The sequence below is a fragment of the Lissotriton helveticus genome, chromosome 11, assembly GCF_964261635.1.
Source record: "Lissotriton helveticus chromosome 11, aLisHel1.1, whole genome shotgun sequence".
Taxonomy (NCBI): domain Eukaryota; kingdom Metazoa; phylum Chordata; class Amphibia; order Caudata; family Salamandridae; genus Lissotriton; species Lissotriton helveticus.
Window position 1 is genome coordinate 242,436,511 of NC_136072.1, and position 22,906 is coordinate 242,459,416.

The window sequence follows — 22,906 nt, forward strand, 5'->3', positions numbered from 1 at the left end:
AGCGCTTGCCCATGTCCGAGAAGAGGGGTTTCAGCGGAGTTGAGGTAGGGAGGGATACTAAGTCTCTTATAAATTTGTTTTCCGCTCTGACTAAGTCTTGAACATTTTCGCCACCCCAAAGTTCGGCACCGTATGTTGCAGAGGGCAGCGCTCTTCCCTCATACACAGCCAGAGCCGGGGCAATAGGCCTGCTAACTGATAGTCGCTGGCTCCTTAAGATAGCACCTGAGACTCTCTTAAGATTTAAAAGCATCTTGGCCACGTGTGAGTCCCACCTCATTTTGCTGTTTATTCTTATTCCTAGGTAGCCAAACTCCTCTACCACCTCAAGAGATGACCCATTAAGGAAGATATTAATTTTCTTTGCCTTCTTAGAGGGGGGTAACACCATCAACTTTGTTTTATTGGTATTGATAGTCAATCCACGTTTGTGACAGAACAGACAGAATCTGTCCAATAGTTTTTGCAAACCAGATGGGGTTTTGGCCAACAGGAGGGTGTCATCTGCGAAGAGGAGTGTTGGTGTTTTCTCCCCTGCCAGGACCGGGGCATCAGCACTGTCCTCCCTCAAATGGTCCACCACTCCATTGACAAAGAGGGAGAACAGTGTCGGGCCATCACACAGCCCTGGCGCACCCCCCTATTCACGGACACCCTCCCTGTTAATTGGCCCTGGGTACCCCATCTAATCCTCGCGTAGCTATCCTCATGGAGTTTAACTATCAATTCCAGAAGATAGCGTGGAAACCCCATGTCCTGAAGCACCCTTTATAGAATGTAATCTGCACTTTCTGGCAACATTCAGTGGCATTCTTTGCACCATAAATGCCATGTAACCTCCTTGTGCTGCATATTTGCAGTGGGTCTGCATTCCGAATTTTTAGATTATTCCACATTATTCTGTATGTTCCCCCCTTGCTGGCCCAAGCATGTTATGTGATTTTACTTTGTCACATAGGTTAAAAAGTAGCAGTTACATTGTGATGGACAAAGGTTTACACAACATTGAGGAACATAGACTTTAATCACATTTCACGTTTATCATTTAGAGTACATATAATCAATATTGAGTTTAGCCTGGTAACCGTCTGAAAAGGCGAGTCTTGAGCTGCTTGTGGAATTTTGAGTGTTCTGCGATTGGGAGGTAGTACGTTCCAAGTTTAGAACTTTGTTTTGAAATATGAAGTAAATTACTTGCATTATCTTTCAAAATCTTCATAGTTCCAATTCATATTCCACCAACACTCTAGATGTCCTCTTAATAAGGGCTGGTCTCCTCAAATGAAATTTGTTTGAGTGATAACCTGACTCATTGCTCAATCTTACCAAGAAGTAATATTTGTTTTTGAAAAAGGGAGCCCTCTTCTTGTTGACTGGTGAGAAGCCCTGAACCATAGGACCTAAGAGACTGCTCAGCATTCACTTAAACCATCATGGTCACAGATTTCCCACTCTGCACATCTTAAAATAGAATCATCTGACCCAAACCTTTACTTATACGTTTCCCCTACTCCCAGCCTTCAGTGTCAAAGACATTGCCCATGCTGTTTGCTCTGATGTACTGTTGCCACCTCTACTATGTCACTTGAATCTTCACCCGGTTGCACCTACTTCCATCTACCTGTAGTCTCTTTGTAGTGAAAAGCTGCTATCTCATTTCTGTCCCTGGGAAGTGTGATGATATCCCTTTGTGTTGACCTTTTCAATTTAAAACCTGGAATCCACAATCTAAAGAAGTAGAATCCCTAGGTGGAATGTAGTTCCATAATAGGCATGCACCGAGTGACTTCATCTTCTTAGCTCACAGAGAAAACTCTTGTTCCTAACATCTCAACTTGGTGCTGTATGTGTCCCTTAAGAAGTGAAGGTAGAAGTAGAGCTGTAATGTGATGCCTACTTTACATGCAATTGAAACTGCAGTGTGTACCCCACCCACCCAACTCATTGTGCCGTAGGGACAAGATGAACAATGTATCCAAAAGGGGAAAGAAAAGCTGCATAGACAAAATCCCCTAAAGATGTTAATAAATATCCATTGCCAAACCAAACACTGAAAACACCACTATAAATCACGGGAGCCAACTGTAAAATATATGTGCCTTTCAAAACCCACTCCCTTGCAAGTCTGTTCTTCTCAGTAATTCTTTTTCACTCTTTGGTGTATCCTGCCTTCTTGTTGCATTTATCGCTATCTTGGCCCTGTGTCCTGAGGCCTTTTATCCAAAAGAATCTGAGGGGGAGAAGGTGAACAGATTGACACATCTAGCTGTCTGATTGACTTGACTAACCACTTATCAGGTATGGTCGGTAAAAATCCAAGTGAAGATAACTTATTAAAATAAATCTGATTACCATCAGTCAGTCGCTTTGTGAGAAGTTGGCCTGATGTATGATGTCTCCAATTCTGGGGGCACCTTATATCAGTCCAAACAATCCCTTATGGTGGTGGTTGTAAGTCAACCTTATAGACAAGCTATCTTAGAGGTAGCATGGACTAAGCAGCCTAAAGGCTTAACTTCAGAAGACGTGTGAAGCCAGCTGTTTTACCATATGCAATCCTGTAATATCAAATGAAAGAACACCACACAAGTTATATATTATAAAAATATATGTATTTATTCTCAGAATAATCCCCACTACTCTTTATGAGCAATGAAGCACAAGCGTTTAAACAAAAGCACAGTATAACATATACAAGTTGCACAGTTATGGATGAGGACGGTGGCCACTCAAACCATATATCAAAAAAGTGGTATAACAATCACTAATCGATCAGGGGTAAGGCCTAGGGCCTTGTGAATTGCTGGGACTACACTGGACTAACAGCAGTTAGGACGGGAGTAGCCCGCGGGATTCGGGTGCAGTGCCTAAAGCACACGCATGCACCAATGCAAAGTCAATGGTGCGTAAAAGTTATCAATTTACAGTTTTAAGAGTCTTCCGACTGGACTAGAAGAACACAACTTTTGACTTAGACACTAGAGGTGTAAACCACTACAGGAGCACTGGCGTTCAAGAGTTACCTCACCCACTGGAAGCGGGTGCACAGGTGCAAAGATGTGTCGGGTTTCGTCACGAAGATCTAGGGTGCCTGGAGATGAAGATGCTGCAGGCGTCCAGAAGAGAAGTGTCCGGTGCGATCCAAGGGTGGATCGAGGTTGTAGAGTACCTGAAAGCAGAGGGGACAGAGTCTGGGTCACTAGCCAGTGACCAGGAAGGAACCAGGAAGGAACCAGGCAATGTCGGGCGCAATCAGGTCGTTGTCGTGAAGCTTGTCTCCGCTGCCACGTGGGGCACCGAGGATGTCCTGGAGTGAATCACAAGCTGTCCCACGAAGGCTCTCGCTGTCGGCGGTGTCGGCTTCAAGATCGGAGTCAACAGGCCTTGGCAAATGCAACCCACGCAGGATTCGAAGATCGCTTCTTACTCGGACCAGCAAGGTCTGAGCGGGTGCTCCTTTTCAGGGGAGCGAGGGCCAGTCTGGAGCAACCAGACTTGCAGAGCAAATTCAAAGGTTCGTCGGTATTGGGGCCACTAGCCAACGGGCAAGCGACCGGACCAACGTGTCGAGCAGGAAAATGCAATAGGGCCCCACGCAGCACTCGAGGAGTGTGGAGGGGTGAGCTTCGGTGCAAAAGCTGCTCGGGCTGGAGCTTCTCAAACTCCAATGCACAGCTTCGAGGGAGCCTCGGATGGTGCACGGTCAGCGCTTCGTAGTTTTTCCAAGATGGCCGGCCCCACGCTTCAGGTCGCCTCCACGGGTCTCAGCTCTGCAGGTACTGTGGATCGGGCTGTTAGAAGGCAGGCACGCTGGGTCTTGTCGATCTCTGTCACTCTAGTTCCGGCGGGAACTGCAACAAAGCAAACGTCGAGGTGCTGGATGGTGCCTGTTTGCACAGGGTGGTCACTCCTTGACCGCAAGGGAGATTCTTCAGTCTTCCACGTCGAGTGGGATGTCGAAGGGTCCAGAGTTTCGTTTCATAAGTTTCAGTCAGGATAATCTGATGTGCATCTCCACAGCTCCTACCTTTATTCCAAATCAAGGGGCTGGATTACCTGCTAGGTCCCTCCTATGGGTGGGACCTGGGAAGGGGGTGGTTACACCCCTTTCCCTTTGTCCAGTTTCTCGCCAGGACTGGGGCTGGATGGCCCCAGAACCGGTTTGACTGGAATCTGCCCAGGGACACCTTGTGCGCCCCAGGCAGTGTCCAGTTTCTTTCAACCCTCCCTGCTACAATCCACTATCTCCCGTCTTGGGTGGTGTGACACCTCCCTGTGACAGGAAACTCTTTGTCCAGGCGTCCTCTGCCAAGTTTCGGTCAGCAGCAGGATGCCAGACTCGTGTCTGTGGCAGCAGCATCCATTTTGTGATGCTGGGGCTCTGGTTAGGATTAACTGCGTTTTCAGTAAAGTAACATGTCTTCTCCCTCTAGAAGGGTGGGGTGGGATGCTATCCCCATCACCAGGACTGGCGAGGGGGTAGCATTCCAAAGTGTATGACACCAAACACGCAATGTTTTGATAAAGCCAAACCAATGTTGCAATAACCGCGAGGATTATAATGCACATAAGAGTATATGGTATGGCAGTATCACTGGAACAGCAGTAAGGAAATGGCTCCGAACACTGCAGACATGTTAGAGCGCCATCTCACATAAAACATAGCACTCTGCCTCCAGGATTGTAAAGGCCTGCCATAGGAGTGACTTATAGGTATAGATGTGTCCAGATATAGGTTTAGACATAGGTATACTATATCTAAGCAAGGGGTGAGTACACCACCTTGCCCCAGCTGTGTGAACAGCCAGTTGTGTCGATTTAAGTACCAGCCAGGGGTGGCAAAAGATATGCTGCAGCCCCTGGTAGGCCTTGGGATGCACCTATGCCCTGGGCACCTATAGTGCACTGTACAGGGGCTGATAAGGTGTCCAGTACCAAATTGGTGATGTACCTATAGTACATGGAGTCCATTTAAAGAGAAAGCAGATAGCCTGGGGCCCTGATTAGCAGGAACCCAGGCCAACTAAGTCGAAAACCAGCTAAACACAAGGCAAAAAATCTGGGGTAACCATAGTCAGGTATCCACCTTCCTACACGCTTAAAACCATGGGAAGATTATTCCTTCAAAAGGCCATGGCTAAAATGCTTCACAAAGTATTTTACTATAATTTTGGCACTGTGGCCTGCAGGCACTGTGACCTAACTCCACATTTTCTATTTTTACAGATACGATTGCGAATAAACTGCTGTTACAGAAGGTCAGCGATTTTGAGTTGTCACCTGGGCCCCCACCAGTCAAGGTATGCATGCTGTTATTAATGGATTTCTTTGTATGGTGTTTTCTCACCTTCTTCGGAACAAATAGCTTTTTTTCTGCTATATTTTAACATGCACCTGCAATTTTAAACACAATTATTTGTTAATTTAGGTTGCTGTTTATGTTCCTGGAAGCAAAGGTGCGCCCTCATTTGTGCGATTGTACCAATACCCCAACTTTGGGGGTCCACAAGCAGCCTTGGCCAACAAAAGTTTCTTTAAAGCAGACAGGGTGACTATGCTGTGGAACAAGAAGGGTAAGGTCAAAACTAAAGCCTTCATTGCTTTACTTATACTTTCGTTTAATTTTTTTGTTGCAGACAGCATGTGTGTTTCTTGTTTAGCCTTTTATAAGGCTCAATTATGTTCTTTATGTTGATTGCTTCTAATCGACAAGCATGTCCCCCAGGAAAACCTTAAGCTCTTTTTTTTTTGGTCGCAGAGTCAGAGAGGAGGTGTTTAACACAAAATGTACATATGAGGTGTTTATGAGCCTTGATTTAAGAAACTACCTTAATTTTTTCCTCGGTGTTTTGCATTTTCTTACTTCTTCTATGGATCCACGAATCTCGGAACTATGTTTATTTGGCTCAACACACATTATATGCAATACAAAAATGTATTTACATTGTTCTTCCACCAGGCCTTGTGTATAGTTTTAAGTGAAGCACCCGAGGACATCCTCTCTCTGTAAACAGCCGACCTGTCGCTAACAGTCAGCATGCATTCTCATAGTTTGCACAGTTGAATTCAAATTTACTTTTTGCTGTAAATCTTTCTATTGAATTATTGATGTTTGTTGTTAAATATTATATGCACAACAGGTACTGCCGTGTTAGTGACTGCTAGTACAGAAGTGGACAAAACTGGTGCATCGTATTATGGAGAACAAACCCTACACTATCTTGCAACAAATGGAGAAAGTGCTGTTGTACAACTTGGTATGTATTACTATGGTGATGCTTGTACACTAGTTATGGTGTTGCTGGCTATTACATTAGGTAGTGATGATATTATAAAAACCTTAAAAAAAATTAATGTTTTACTAGCATCTTTCATATCTTCATTTCATGTCCAAACAGGACAATGAACCTTATTCTGCAGCTCTTCAAACACCAACAATCTGGTAGAGGTCTTTTTTGTGCTGTTCGCAATAAATGCTGTTGATAAGTGCATGAAACCAAATCCCCCCCCCCCACATACCCATTGTCTTTGAATTGAAATATATGTTATATCTATATATTATGCTATCAAATAAGATTGCCGCCTTTCATCTACTGCAGTTACCTCATTATTTTTAAACTGTAATTGTATTTCTGTTTTCCTTTTCTTTGTACATAGCATTGCTGTTTTCAGTTAATAATCCACAAATCGAGTTCATGTATTGATTGAGTTAGATTTGTTGTGGACATGGCAGTCAAGTTTGAAGGACTTTTATTAGTAAATATGTTCACTTTCTGTTCAGTTGGCAAACAAAACTTTGGGTCAATCATGCCCTTCTCCTTAGTGACACATGCGTACACTGTTAATTAATTTTCAGGAGACATATAAAAATATCCCATCCTTCATGTTGAGTGATATTGTGAACATTAGCTTTAATAATTGAACATTTCACCACAATTCACTGAATACCTAACATACAAGGGTTTGAGAGGTTTTCTATTGAAGAATAGTTCATTCTCCTTCCATAGAATACACCAGTACACATTTTGCCAGCTCTCCCGCAAGCAGCAGGACAGTGACATATTCTCCTAGATGTAATTCATAGTGCATTTGCCAGGCTATAGTCTTCTTTCCAAGTAACAAGGGTTTTCTCAGTCTTTTGAGGCTAGGGGCTCATTTTGCTCCAAGCCACTGGCAGCTGCTTGTTCATCCAGAGTGACCCTTTAGCTTCGTCCCATCTCCATTCAAGAGGAGGTTTTTCCTGGTAAGACTAAATCCTTCACCAGTTGCCTGTTTCAGTCATCGAGTGCAGTGATCTTCATCTACACTTTCAAGCTAGAACCTAGTGTTGTATAGTGGGAGCAGTGATAAGTGTTCTTGCTGTTCGTTTTAGAAGAAAGAGAACTCTTAAACCTGCTGATTATAATATTCCTTAATATCTGATAGAGACATCTAGCCACTGATTCCTTACCATTGAATTTCCCAGGTGTCAGATTGGATCCGCAAGATTATTGCATGTGTAGTACCCGTGCGCGCCGGTCGGTGGCATCAATCGGCTCCGGAAGTGACGTCCGTGGCACCTATATATAGGCGCCACCTCAGTATGCTGATATCCCTTGTTTTCTTTCCGTTGAGTTAACGCCGATAAGGAGAAAGAGCTACCCCCCTCTTGCTTTTTGACTGAATTTTTTTGACGTTTTGTCAAATACTTTTTTGAGGAATTTTTCCTCCTGGTGTGTCGAGGTGATGTCTTCGAGGAAAACCGGCTTAAACCATGTGGTAGCTGTCATTGCGCCATGTTAGTAATGGACCCACACCTTATCTGTGGTGTCTCCTTGAGTGCAATTACAACTCACAAGTCGTGCTCTGACTGCCTGGCCATGGCACCTAAGGCTTTGAGGGAGTAGACCCAGAAGCTGCTAGCGGCCCAGCAGGTGACGCCGTGTCTGTCTCGGTCCCAATCAAGAGGGAGGTTGCAGAACCATTGCAGGAGCCCAAAGTTGTCTTCATCCCATTCCGAGTAATCTGGACCTTCGGGGAGGAAACCTAAGAAGCACAACAAGACTAAGCATACTTCGATTTCTCCTTGTCCGTCAGCTGTCGCTACGAAGGACCATCAACGTTCAAGGCACGGTTCCTCAGAATCATTTCCAGGACCGATTCTGAGGCTCCCAGCTTTTCCTTGAGCAGGAGTGACACCGCTCAAGTAAAGGAATTTTACGAGACCATGCCCATTTATTTAAGCGGACCGACCCCTCCGGCTCAGACAGGCTCCTCTGGATCCGATCCGGACTGGCACCGGTAGTGCTACAGAAATATCTCCCAACTTTGGCCCTGAAGCAAATGATCCTGAATCTGCTGGCGCCAGCCCCTTTTACAGCCACAAATCCAAAACGGAGCGGGAATGGTGTCCATTGATACAGATTTCAGAGCCGACAGTACCCAAGTATTCTAGGTCTGTGCCTGATTGCCATTCACTTAGAAGACCAGGAAATGGACTGGTGTGAGGAACTTGGGTATGCCAGTGATCTGGACACATCTCAAGATAGTGGTATTCTTTCTTCCTCTATTGTGCCTATGTAGGAGGGAGCATCTTATAACATGGTGGTGAAGAGGGCAACTGAGGTCCTGGATCAGGAGTTGCCTTCGCTGGCAGTCAAGACTAACATCTTGACAGAAGAGTTGCATTCAGGAGCTGTCTCTTCTGAAGTCTTGCTTCCCTTTTGATGAAGCACTGACGGTTGTCCTACTGGGAACCTGGTGCAAGCCCAGCACAGTGGCTCCGGCGAACAGGACAGTAGCCCGCCGCCACTGGGGACTTGAACTTGCTTACCCAACACTACACCCATGAGAGCTTGGTGGTCCAAGCCTCTTCATCCACATGTGCATTCCCTGCCGCACCCCCAGACAGGGGACTGGATAGGTTGCGGAAGAAAAAAATTTCTTCCGCCAACCTTGAATTGTGGTTTTAGAACATTGCATGCTTATTGGGCCGCTACTCCCACACTCTGTGGGTCACAGTTGCGCAAGTGCTGCTTCAAGTCCCGAAAGAGGCCTGGGCTGCATCTCCCCCAAGCGGTCAAGGATGGGGGAGATGCAGCTAAGTTCACCATTAGGTGTGGTTTGGATACCACTGACTCACTGGACAGAGTGGTTTCGACGATTGTGGCACTTCGACGCCACACCTGGCTAAGAACATATGACCTTTCCAGGGAATGTCCAGGCTTCCCTCATGGACATGCACTTTGATGGCAACCATCTCTTTGGGGACAAAGCAGACTCCGCGCTGGAGTCTTTAAGGACTCGCGGGCTACGGCCAAGTCCTTGGGGCTTTCAGTTGCCTTGTGTTGACTTCAGTCTGCCTATCGCCCCATTCGTGGCTACAGAAGAGGCTTTCAGCTGTGCCAACCATGCTCCAGCCACCGCCCCACGTAAGTTTCCCAGACTGTGCGGGGGCAAGCATGTGATTCATACCGACCACGTTGGGAAGCTAGCCAGAGGTCTGCCACAACCACCAATCCCACTGCAGTTGCAGCCTCCAAGCCCTCCGCATCTTAGCTTACAAGAAACTGGGCATCCAGTTGAAGTAGAATCTGCCATCATCTCCCCCACTGGCAGTCCATAACATCAGACAGGTGGGTTTTACAGATCATTTATAGGGCCTACTCCCTTCCCTTTGCCTTCTCCCCTCCCCCCTTTGCCTCCATCTCACGACTGGCTGACAGAGGATGATTTGTCCCTGCTCCGTGAGAAAGTCACAGCTGTCTTTTTTTAAAATTTTATTTTAGAGTTTTATATGGCGCAAACTATACCTGAAGATATCGGTTATCAAAGTGCTTTACATGAGCACCAGTTTTGTTACAGATTGACACATTCATTTTTATTAGGCACGGGGAGATTAAGTGATTTGTCCAGAATCACAGGATGTTGAGTGCCATTGCCGATTCTCGAACCCTGTTCCGAGCTTCGAGGTCGAACGCTCTAGCCCTAAGGCAGTCTTGGCCAAGGGAGTCATAGAAAGTATTCCGGTGTTGGAAGTAGGCAGAGCTTGCTATTCCCACTACTTTCTGTTCCTCAAGAAGGAGAAGTTCAAGATGCTCACATTGACTCAGGTTTTGTCTGCCCTGTCCCGAGGGGACTGGATGGTAGCGTTGGGCTTGCAGGACATCTATTTTTATATTCCTGTCCTGCCTGCCCATGGGCATCACCTGCAGTAGGTCACGAGCATTTTCAATTATCGTGCTTCCTTTTGGCCTTACCAGTGCCCCTTTGGTGTTCACCAAGTTGATGACTGTGGGAACAGCTCATCTACGCAGATCAGGGGTTCCAGTTTTCCCGTTTCTCAACGACTGGCTACTGAAGGTGGGCTTGCCACAGGCTCTCTACAACCTCCAGGCCACGGCGAACCTTCTGAATTCGCTGGCGTTCACGATCAACTTGCCGAAGTCACACCTGACTCCCTCTGAGACAGTCCCTTTCCACAGAGCTGTTATGGACACAGTGCAGTTTCGGGCTTCTCCTCCCAAGTAGCGAGTCCAGGATATTCAGGCTATGATGCTAATGTTTCAGCCTCTATCCTGGATTTCAATGAGAATGACTCTGCGACTGCTGGGCCTCATGGCCTCCTACATCACACATGCCAGATGACCTATGCCAGCTGTGCATTGGGACCTGAAGTTCCAGTGGGCACAGCACCAGGAGAGTCTTTCCGACATGGTTCAGATCTTGGAAGGAATTGCAAAAGACCTACAGTGGTGGCCAATGAACCGCAATTGGGTCACAGTCCGAACTCTCTCCTTTCCCCAACCTGATCTCATAGTAGTGACGGATGCATCACTCCACGGTTGGACGGCCATCTGGGAGAGGCGCTCCGAGCAATCAGACTGGCATTGAAAGTCTTTTTACCCTCCATCAAGGGAAGGCTGCTACAAGTGTTTACAGACCACACCACTGCCATGTAGTACTGCAACTGACAGGATATGGTCGTGTACCCTTTGCCAAGTGGCTCTGCGTCTCTGGAAATGGCTGGAACAGCAGAGCATATGCCTGATGGTTCAACACCTGGCAGGTTTCCTGAATGCTGTGTCAGCAGTTTTATGCGCTGAAGTTTCCAAGGCAACTCTTGCTCGGAGACGCTTTTCATCTCAAGTGGAACTCAGGCCTCCTGTACGCCTTTCTGCCCATACCACTTCTGCCAAGAGTTCTCTAGAAGATCAGGAACGACTGGGCCCAAGTCATCCTTGTGGCTGCAGACTGGGTACAGAGAGTCTGGTATCCTGAGCTTCTCAGCATGAGCATCGATCCTCCTATTAGGCTGGCCCTTTGGGGAGGATATTCTGTAGCATCAGCAGGGGATGGTCCTCCGCCTGAGCCTGTCAACTATGCACCTTCTTGCTTTGGTCACAGTTAACCGCTTTCTATCTTGTTCCCAAAGTCTGCAATGTTATTCTGGCAACCAGGCATCCCTCCACACAATCGGTGTACACCTGCGGGTGGAACAAATTGGTATTATGTTGTACAGAAAAGTCTACTGACCCTCTTTCTGTTTCCCTTTCTGATGTCCTTTTTTTCTGACCCTTGCCCAGCAGGGCTCTGCTTTGGGCACTCTGTAAGGTTACCTTTCTTCGCTGTCTGCCTTTTTGTGGATGCCTGACCAACCCTCTTTATGTAAGTCCCCTACTGTTTCTTAAGGTCTTCTTAATATGTCCCCCCCCCCCCCCCCCACACACTTTCCTTATGCCCCAGTGGGACCTTAATTTGGCTCTCACTTTCTTAATGTGTGCTCCTTCCGAGCCTCTTCACAATTGTTCCCTCCGGCTACTCACCATCAATGCAGCCTTTCAAGTGTCAATAACATCTGCCCAGAGGGTGAGTGAACTCAAGCTTTATCATCCAAGCATCCATTCTTGTCTGTTTTTCCAGACAAATTGGTGCTTCGCACAAGGGTCTCTTTCCTGACGAAAGTGGTAACACCTTTTCATTTGGGCCAATCCAACACCTTGCCCACTTTCTACGCTCCTCCACATCCCTCAAAAGAAGAGGAGTGACTCCACTGCCTGTAGTCAAAAAGAGCGTTGTCATTATCAGATGAACAAGTTACTTTCTTTCGGTAATGCATTAGATGGTAGAAGTGGGATCCAGCCGCAGATTCCTTACCGACCCACTCATCCTCCCAGCTCTGCAGACAAGTTTCTAGTGTCAGGGCTGATCCCTTTCAGGGCCCTAGTTTAGACACACCGGTGCCCCTGCACTTCATGGCTCTGCGCTCCTGGCGTGGAAAGTCGTGAAAAGTTACTGACATCTGTGCACCGAGGTGACACCTTTATAGGTGACAGACGTCACTTCCGACGCGGTTGACCCAAACACCATGTGGAGCCAATCTGCTCATGCAAAAAGCTTCCAAATCCAGTCTGACGCCTGGGAAATTCAAAGGTAAGGAATCGAAAACTAGATCCTATCTCTAACAGATGGTGCGTTACTGAAGGTAAGGAACTTGTGTTTGCTTCTTCATTTGAGGCTTCAGGCATTTGTCTTAGCATTTTTTGACCCACTGGGATATTCAAGAACAAGTATACTTCTTGAAGAACATATTTCTTAAGAGATTAGTGGATAGTCTTTCCCATATTGTTTAGCCAGTACGGAAAGTCCATAATCTAAGGCATTTGAATGTTAGTTCGAATGCATAATTTGTAGCAGTAAGCCATTGGTCACATGGGAAGTTGCCTTCTATGTCAGCTCACAGGTTTCAGCAAGGTGCAGGCCTGATCAACTGAGAAAACAAGTAGAGTTTTCAATTGTGACAAAGTCTAGAGATTTCTTATTCTCATTTTAAGTAAAGAAATTTGCCTTGCTCCTTTCTTTTCTAATCCGTCTTCCAAAGCGCATATGACCACCGGTGGAGATAGTAAAACTGTGCAGGTCCTGTCATCCCCCAGCAGCACTAAAATGTTCTTTTCCTTAAAATGTCCATTCTTTATCTTAGACCGAGCACACAGTAAAAGCAACCCTCCTTTGCATTTCTAAAATGATCCACAGATATCAGCAGCCAATATTGTAAAAAGAATACAGCAACACCTGAGACCACCCCTGGCACTCTGTAACAAAGCATTAACCTGATGACACCATGGGCTGGCGCTGAGGAACACAAACTGGTTTTACCTTTTAGGCATGAAACAAAGATTGTAAAATATTTCAGAATACCTATCAGTAGGTATGCTGTTTAAAATATATTTTACGTACTGGTGTAAGAATTTAGAGTCAAAGAAAGTTCTGTTATATTTATAAATCGATCAACCATTTTACCCAGCTATAATGCGTACTGCAGTCTAATATGATTCCATTTATTTTCAGAGGGAAAAGGGCAAGAATTTACAGCAGGCTCCCTAGACTGTCTGAATTCAGAGGTGGCCTGTTGGTTGTGATTTTAGAACAGTATCACAAGGCATCCGAGTTAGGAATTGAATCTCGATGTACTCTGAAAAATGGGCATCCATGGATAAGTGGATTGCCAGACAGGATATCTTGAAGATAAACTGTTTACTGAAACCAAACAAATTATTAGCAAAGCAGTATTTTAGTCAAACTGGTGTTGGGAGCACTTCCACAGGCATTATCATCTGTTTACGTTCATAAGGACTATACATCACTGCGACATCAAGAATAAGATGTGGTACGTTTTGTGTTTGTTTGTTTTTTTAATTTAGGAAAATAGAATGACTGAAATACTTCCAGATACAATCAATTATAGTGAACCTCTGGAGTGATCAGCGCAACCATTGGAGGCTTACCATAAGATCAAAAGATAATAAAGACCTACACAGATGTACCTAAGGCATCATTTACAAACTATATGATGTAATAACAGAGATGGAGGACAAATAACACTTGCACCTTTATGGTGAATCTATCTAGATTTTAGCAAAGGAATGGAAAGTTGTGAACAACTTTGAATGGCATAAAATCGTTTTTATATTTATACTAATAAGGAACTTGTGTCCACAATTATGTTTAGCTGGAAGTACGTCCCAATTAAACTGCACAAGATGTAGCTCTGATCGATTCTAGGTAAATATGTTGTGCAGGTGAACAATATGTACATCATATGAATGTCTAAAATGTAATAGAGGTGTGGCGCAGCACCCAGAGTGACTGACTCCGGAGCGTAGGGCTCATGGTTTGATCGCTGGCAGCAGCTCAGCTCAGCATCATTTGATTTTGGACAGTAGCTCACTTTCTCTCACTGACGGCCCTCCAGCGCCTAGATTCCCTTCAGGATCAAAGTTTGTGCTTTACAAATGTGCTATTATTATTATTATTTATTATAATGTTTCTATTGGGGGCACTTAGCACAGTTACTATGTTGCTGGGCTGCCCATATATTGAGGTTCTAGATTTAAAATTCTGGGGCCGATGGGTCAGTCTTAAAAATGACCTTTGGGTGTAGAACCGATACAACACCACGTTTAATAATATCAAAGTAAACCTATGCCACCTCCTGGAAGAAAGAACTGCCAAACACAATGATGTGTGTCCCAAATCTCTGGGGCTGCATGACCTCGAAGTAAGTTCTATAAATAACCTTTGGATATTGGTAGCCAAATGGCATCAGTTGTGCATTGCATTGGTAGAGATAACAGAGTTCACTTGCGCACAGACTGAAATTTCTACAACTGTTTGAGAACAAACATGCCAACCAAAAGTAACTTACAACTCAATTGTTTACTTCAGTTAAATAAACCATAACACTTTATAGAAAAACCCAGTTTAAGATCCATAATACTATATGAAATGTTATGTTTAAGACATACAAATATAAAATGGAAATATTACACATCAATATAATCCCAATTAGGCCAACCAATACAGTTCTGAATACTCAGAGATATTCTATACAACCAACTGTGTTGTCTGTTGGTCCTCTTGTTGCAGTATCCATATCTTAGATAGTCAAGAACAGATCTCCTTTCGTGATAGAGATGACTTCTAGATCATATTGATGTAGAATGTACTCGGTCTTAAAGCACACTTTAGATATTTTTCAAATTTACATAGATCATTGATCTCAGTGGTGGTTTACAAAAATCCCACTACTGTCATATTGTACTTCATAAGCTTCGCGCTAAGACAAAGGATGATCAAGTCCCTCCTAAGCCTCCAGTCATGTAACATCTGCACAATAAGAAAATGGACCATGGTCACCCTCATTTGTAATCCACGTGGGCAAATAAGTGACATCATAACCACCTCATCTATGTCCCAGTTTCTGAATGGATAACCATAGGAGTTGGGCCAGTAGTAACCTTGTGAACAGTTCTCAGTCTTCTGCTATAGATAATACATACATAAGGGTTCTATCATTAAGGGTGGATAGGGAGCCATATATCTCTGTTTGGTGGACATGTTATTGGATTCTAGTTTACCATTCCCATAAGTATGCTTCATGTGAAAATCTGTCAAAATCTTGCCTCGTTAGAAAGGTTTCAAGGATCTTGAAACCAGTTTCCATGTTTCGAGTCAAAATAATCCATAACATAGTTGAACCATGGCAGCTGGAGTCGTCTGATGAATTATATAGCACTTTCGTCTATATAAATGTTAAGAAAAGAGCTTCAACCACATTTTAACTACTATAATAATTGGATCAGATAAAAGACATAACAAAGGAAATGTAAGCAGAATTCTGAATGTGCAATAAAATTGTCAGCAGACTGCACTTTTGAATGTATTTAATTTCTTAAACCAATAGCTTTTTCCCTTTATAATGCCCCCAGATCACAACCCCATAGCATGCTTTTCCCACCAATTTAGAAGAATGTATCTTTTTTGTACGAGCACATAGATTCCCCAATTTCGAATTTTAGGCTTGCCCATTGCATCGATTCAATGTAAGTATGGTCTTAAAGGTTTAATTTTTCCAGGATATTAATCCGTGTATAGTAGTCCAAAATGATCATAGGAGATGACCTCTGTTAAACTGTAACTCAAACACTAGTGTTTGTTTAAAGGCTCCCCGTGCCCATCTTCCATTAACTTCGATTTATTTTAATCCTGAAGGTCAGTTGCATAAAAAATTGTTTAAAAACATTTTGTGATTTGTGCAAAGCATTCCAGGTTTTGGCAATTGACAATATCATCTCTGAATAATAAAAGTGCGGGTATTCTATTTTCTTCTGTTTTGGGGCACGTGATTCCCTTTCCAGATATAAATGAAAATAGAGCATTGTGATACAGTTGACTATTGAGATGCAGTACAATTCTTATACAAGAGCACTGTAAGAAAATCAAGCCAACTCTTAAGTAAACCAGGGCTTTGCGTAACACACAATGAAAACAATAACTCGCCTTAGTCTGCGTGTTTGTTTTAGTTATTATTCCCTCACGTGGACAAACGTGTGCCTTTACCAAAAGGGAAGTGGCATCTCCAGGGGGGATTTCCAAGAAAAATACCTGATTGCAGCAAAGGTCCGCCTGTTTAACACTGACATTGATAATAGAAATACAACCTATTTTTATGTCTGGTCTGATTTACAAGAGAAGCATACACATAACCTGCATGTGAGGAGACCTCTGAGAAACTATCTGATTTTAATTCATTGGGCCTGTTCTTTCCAAAGATACTTCACTACATCTTTGGGTAGAAGGGGCAAGGGTTTTCATATCCTCACAAAAAGATAGTTTGCTATTTGGGCACTCCCTGCCTTAGCAGCAGGCCATTTTTTGCCCTTTGTGCAGCTTGCACCCATTAGGAATCCTTGTACTGGTTCAGTAAGGCAGATGCCTGCACTTGCTTTAATCTGTCACCAGGCCTAGTGAATTTGCAGTGGCCATAATCCTAATAAGGAGGCATTTCATATTTTCCGTACCGATCAACTGTGCTACAGGGCGAATTGTTTCTGGCTTTTGATCTTCATGCAGTAGTCCACATTTGTACTGTTGGGGCTAAAGAAACCAGTGGCACCCAAAGATGTTTTTCCATCGATGTCGACCGTAGTACAGGCAGTTGGTTTACAGCCCAAACTTTATCTAATTTTTATGCTTCCAACTTTGGTTTTAGAACAGATATCTAGTTTGACCAAGACTTTTCTGTGCTTTTTTGTTGGTATGCTTGGTAAAGTTTCCTGATTTAGTAAAGTGCAGCATAAAAAATGGCTTACCACTGCCACTACATTCACCTCATGTTATTCTCTTATGTGACCATTCGTTCTCCATGTACTCTTCATACTCTAACATGGGACTCCTCCTGATGGCCATCCGACCTAGGCCCCACGTTCACTCCCACCAACCACGCTGAAAACCTCAGCGTCATCTTGGACAACAAACGTCATGATGGTCAAACAGGAACGCCATCACCTCAACTTGTTTCTTCATCCTACGAATAGAACAGCAAGATATCCAAATGGCTCCCCTCTGACACCAGATGCACAGTCACCCAGGCCGTCATCACCAGCAGACTGACCTATGACAACACACTTAATGCCGGTATCACAAATAAAAGGTAGCGTCTCCTATTTATTTATTTACAAAGTTTTATATAGCGCGAACTTGACCCAGAGGGTATCAGAGCGCTTTACATTTTGGATCGTTGCGTTAAAAGTTACATCAGATACAAGAGCCTAATGAGGTACAGTGTGTAGGAGAGTAGGGTCTGCTTCCTATGGTCACCCCCACTTTTTGCTTTTGCTTCACTGGTTTTCGACTTAGATGTGGCTGTGGGCCTGCTAATCAGACCCACAGCCCAGATGCACTCTCTCTAAATTCACACCCTGTACTCTAGGTACATCCAATTGGGAATTGGTTCACCTTGTCAGCCCCTGTAGAAGTGTACCCTAGGTACTCAGGGCATAGGTGTAACCAAGGCCTACCAGGGGCTGCAGCATGTATTATGCCACCTCTGGCTGGCCACTCAAACTTACACAACTGGCTGATCACTCAGCTGGGGCAAGGTTGTGTAATCACCCCTTGCTTAGGTATAGTATTCCTATATCTACCCTTATATATAGACACACAGTAACCTATAAGTCACTCCTATGGCCGGCCATAACAATCCTGGAGGCAGAGTGCTTGGTTATGTGTGAGATGGTGCTCTAGAATGAGCTGAGCCTGTCTGCAGCTTTCGGAACCATGTCCTTATAGCTGTTCTATGATATCGCCATACCATATACTCTTAAGTGCATTATAATCCTCGCGCTTGAATGCTACCTTTGGTTTGGCTTTATCTAAACATGTCGTGTAAGGTGTCATACGTTTTGGAATACTACCCCTTCGCCAATTCTGGCGACGGGGGTAGCATTCCACCCTTCTAGAGGGAGAAGACATGTTGTTGCTGACTATCCCGGTTAAAGTTAACCAGAGCCCCATCTTCACAAAATGGACGCTGCTGCCACAGACACAAGTCTCACCTCCTGCTGCTGGGAGTCCTTCCAGTCACAGAGGTTTGGACAATGGGTTTCCTGCCTGGAGAGGTGCGAGCCCAACCCCAGACAGGACTTTGTGTATTGGGACAGGGAGGGCTGAATAGAATGAGACACTGCCTGGGGCACACTAGGTGCTCCATGCATAGTCCTGTTCAAACCGGTGCTGGAGCACTCCAGCCCCAGCTCTGGCGCGAAACTGGACAAAGGAAAGGGGGTGTAACCACCCACTTCCTGGTCCCACCCATAGGAGGGACCTAGTGAGTAAACCAGCCCCCTTTAGTTGTATAAAGGTAGGAGCTGACCCAGGAGACTTTAGATTTATCCTGATATCGACTTGAACCGAAACTCTGGACCCTTCGACATTCACCTGAGCTGAAGACTGAAGAATCTCCCTTGTGGCCAAGGAGTGACCACCCTGGGCAACCAGGCACCATCCAGCAACTCGACGGCTTGCTTTGTCCCCGTTCCCGCCGGAACCCGAGCACAGAGCCTGACAAGACCTTGACTCCCGGACCTCTCTGACCCCACTGCACGACTCCAGCACAGCTGAGCCCCGTGGAAGGCGTCGGAACCCGTGGAACCAGGCAACTTGGAAAGTCTTCAACTTGCTAACAGCGCAGCTCCTGAGGCATCCTCGAAGCTGTGCACTGACTGAGACACCCCGACACCGAGCTCCACCTGCACCGAAGACCAGCCCTCCACACTCCACGAGATCTGCGTGGGGCCCTTCTGCTTGTGTTCTGCTCGACACTTTGTCCCGGTTGCTGGCCAGTTGGCTAGTAGCCCTGTGACGATGATCCTTTTGAAAATCCATCACTGGTCTGGTTTCTCCAGACTGGCACTTGCTTCCCTGAAAAGGTGAAGTACCTCAGACCCTCCTGGTCGGCACCAGAAGCCTTTTGTGTATCCTGCGTGGGTTACCTTTGCTTAGGCTTGTTGGCTTCGATCTTGAAGTCGACCCCTCCATCTGCGAGAACCTTCGTGGGACAGCTCCTCTCCAGCACCTGGTCGTCCTCGACGCCTCCTGGTCCGCGTGGCTGCAACGACAAGCTTCACGACAGCACCTTATTGCTCCTCGACGACGTCTGGTTCCTTCCTGGTTCCACCCGGTCACTGGCTAGTGACCTAGACTCTGTACCCTCTGCTTTCAGGTCTCCTTCATCTTCGATCCACCCTTGGATCCACCCGGACATCTTCCTCCTGGTCGCCTGCAGCATCTTCTTCCAAGGCTCCATAGGAATCAACGAGAAAACCCGACACACTTTGACACCTATGCACCCGCAGCCCGTGGGTGAGGTAACGCGAGTACTTCGGTGCTCCTGTAGGGGTTGACTATCCTAGTGTCTAGTTTTGTTAGTTGTATATTCCTAGTGAGACCGGAAGTGTCCTAAATCTTCAATTACTTAACCTTTTAAGTTCCCATTGACTTTCTATTGACTCTCGCGTGAGTGTACTGTCGCTTGAGTGTACTGACACTGCACGCGCCACCTGTGGGCCTCCTACTTCTAACCTAAGGGTCAGATATTGTAGCACCCGTGATTCTCTAGGCCCTAGGCCTTTCCTTTTCTCCAGTCGTGGTTCTTATACCACTTACTTAGTATATGGTTTTACGCGCCCCTAGGGCCTAACTGTAAATTGTGCTATTTAAAGTATTTCTAAGAGTAACTTGTTATGTGCTTTTGCCTCTGACCTCATAAAGAGTTCAGAGGAGTGTGTTAGTAAATAAATACATATATATTTTATATATATCCTGTGTGGTGTCCTTTCATTTGATATTCAAGGGGTTACATATGGTAAAACAGCTGGCTTTACACGCCCTCAAGAGTCTTTTAGCCTAAGACTGTTCTGTCCATGCTACCACTAGGATAGCTGGTCTATAAGGTTTACTTTGCAACCATCACCATAAGGGTTGTTTGGACTGGTGCAAGGTGTTCACTAGAATAGTGAACATCCTATACCAGGCCAACTTCTCACACAGTACACATAAACAATGTTTCAATAATTTGTAGGAGGGATGGGAGGCAGTAGTAATAGCGGGGAGATGAGTAGGAACTATGCCCAATGTCCGGCTAGGTAGGTGACGGTCGAGGGGGAAACCAGGGCCAATCTGTTCATTAGCTGTCAAGCGGCTCCACCGGTCATCAGCCATGTTGCTCAGATCCCATGGAGTATGTGTTTCCTTTAATTTTTCCGTGATCCATTTATGTGGGATCGTGACATCCAATGCAGATTTGATCCACTGGTGGTAGTTATCAGAGGCTATAGTTTTATTGGTTTCTTCCACTGGTCCGGATCTCTTCAGCGTTTCGGACCAAGCCTCTGTCGATAATTTTGCCCAGGGGCGAACCCATGATTTATCCCTTTGCGTCCCCACTCTCTGATATGAGGTATTCCAGATAATCGGAATTAGGAAATGGTCAGACCATGGCATTGGGATTGGGCTTTCACTTTAGAGCTGTATGTTATTTGAAAAAACTGGGTCCAAAATATGACCCTTTTCGCCATTTTTGGTTGGTGCAGAGGAACCGTGTAAAGATAGAAATATCCGGTATATAGCCTGTAAAATAGATGCTAGAAAGAATTGAGTAGGAAAATGTAGAATGTAAGTTGAACCATGGGAATAAAGCGAAATGAAGGTCAAAGGAATAAGTCATAAAGATAAGTGAAATTATGAAAGCTGGAGTGGGAAGCAAATATACAAAGGAATTATGTTAAACGAATGAAGTCATGGAGGATGGTGTGAAATATAAGCAAATATGTCCAAATGTAAATGTGAATAAGTGAGAGATGATACAGTGAAAGGACAGTGGAAGCATAAACAAAGATCAAAAAGGAGAGAATCTGCTAGAAAGACAATAGACAGGCCATGAGAATAACAGTCCAAATTGAGTCTGTGAGAAGATTAAAGGTAGCACAGGAATTCCATACGATCATTAAGACCATGTGGTTTCATAAAGTTCAGGAATTTTATCCAATGGTTTTCTCTCTATAGAAGGTAGTTGTTCTTGTCTCTTCCTTCTAGTTTGTCCACGACTTCCAGGATGAGAAATTTCAGTTGACTGATGTTGTGGTGATTGTCAATGAAATGTCCTGCAATGACTGATTTCAGATTTTTTGTCTGAATGTAGGTCTTGTGTTCATGTATTCTGGTTTTAATTTTTCTTTTCGTCTTCCCAACATACACAAGGCCACAAGGGCACTTGAGCATGTAAATTAAATCGGTGGTGTCGCAGTTGGCATTTACCTTGAGTTTGAAGTTGGTGCCTTTCATGGGATGTGTAATAGTTCAGCCCATGATCAAATCGTTAGTTACTGCAGTTGTAACAAGGTATACTGCCTTTATAACTTGTTTGTGTGATGTCTTTTGGTTTGGCCGTGATAAGGTCTTTAAAATTCTAGCCTCTGTTGTACGCAAAAATGGGGGTGTCTTTGAAGATCCCTTTGAAATGTGGTTCTAAGGCAAGGATGGGGCAGTTGTTTTTAATAGTTTTCTCGTATTGTCGGCTCATGGTGGAGAATTTCGACACCACGACCATGCGTTTGTGATCTGTTCTCTGTGCTGTTGTGAAGAGGTCTGTTCTGGATTTGGTAGCAGTATGTGTTTTTGCCTGTTCCAGCACATTGCGAGGATAGCCTCTTTGACTAAATCTGTTCAACATATCATCAGCTTGTTGCTCAAAGTTGGAAGGATGCAATACTATTCTTTTTACCCTAAGCAGTTGTGAAAAAGGTAAATGTTTCTTGAGAGAATTTTGGTAGAAGCTCTGATAGTGTAACAGGTTGTTCCTGTCTGTTGTCTTTCTGTAAATGTTAGTCTCAAGAATTTTCCCCACTCTGTTGATAAGTACATCGAGGAAAGCTATAGTATGTTGATTGACCTTAAGTGTAAATTGAATTCGATCATTTATGGTGTTTAGACCATTCTGTGCATTCATCAGGCTGTCATGAGAACCCTTCCATACAATAAAGATATCATCAATGTATCTTAAGAAGGTGGCAGCATGATCTTTCCAAACAGTGGAGTTGAGCATGTTCTTCTCTTCAAACTTATTCATGAAGATATTGTCGTACGAGGGGGCGGCACAATTGCCCATAGAAGTGCCAGTGAGTTGGAAAGAACACTGGTCCTCTCATTCAAAATAGCTCTGATATAAGGTGAAATTGAGTAAATCCATCAAAAAAAATTGAAAACTGGAGTCTAAATGTGCGTTCAGTAATGTTTCCTAAACGGCTTTAGACCCAAATTGTCCAGGATTGAAGTGTAAAGACTTTAGTTCAAAAGAAATTTCCCCTTGGAAGCAACTGACATGTAAACCACAATCATTTATCCAAAATGAACATCATTCTCACAAATATATATCAACAAGAGGGGAACCCAACAAAATTATAGACTTACAATGAATCATATAAAAACATCAAGAAAACTTTATTTATTTCCCATTAATGTAAACATTCATTAGTGACACAAATTGCTAAAAACACAAATTCATAAAACATATATGCAATAAATCAAT

The 22,906-nt window shown here is 44.5% G+C and overlaps 1 protein-coding gene across 2 annotated transcripts in view; it reads left to right on the forward strand.

Moving 5' to 3' along the window:
• The window catches only part of EIF2A (eukaryotic translation initiation factor 2A), a 247,232-nt gene that overhangs the window by 170,925 nt on the left and 53,401 nt on the right, over window positions 1-22,906 (forward strand). For both annotated transcript variants that reach the window (XM_078668056.1, XM_078668057.1), the window contains exons 7-9: window positions 5,227-5,300; window positions 5,429-5,573; window positions 6,141-6,257. In XM_078668056.1, coding sequence (XP_078524182.1) covers window positions 5,227-5,300; window positions 5,429-5,573; window positions 6,141-6,257 — 336 coding nt within the window. The remainder of the gene's footprint in view (window positions 1-5,226; window positions 5,301-5,428; window positions 5,574-6,140; window positions 6,258-22,906) is intronic.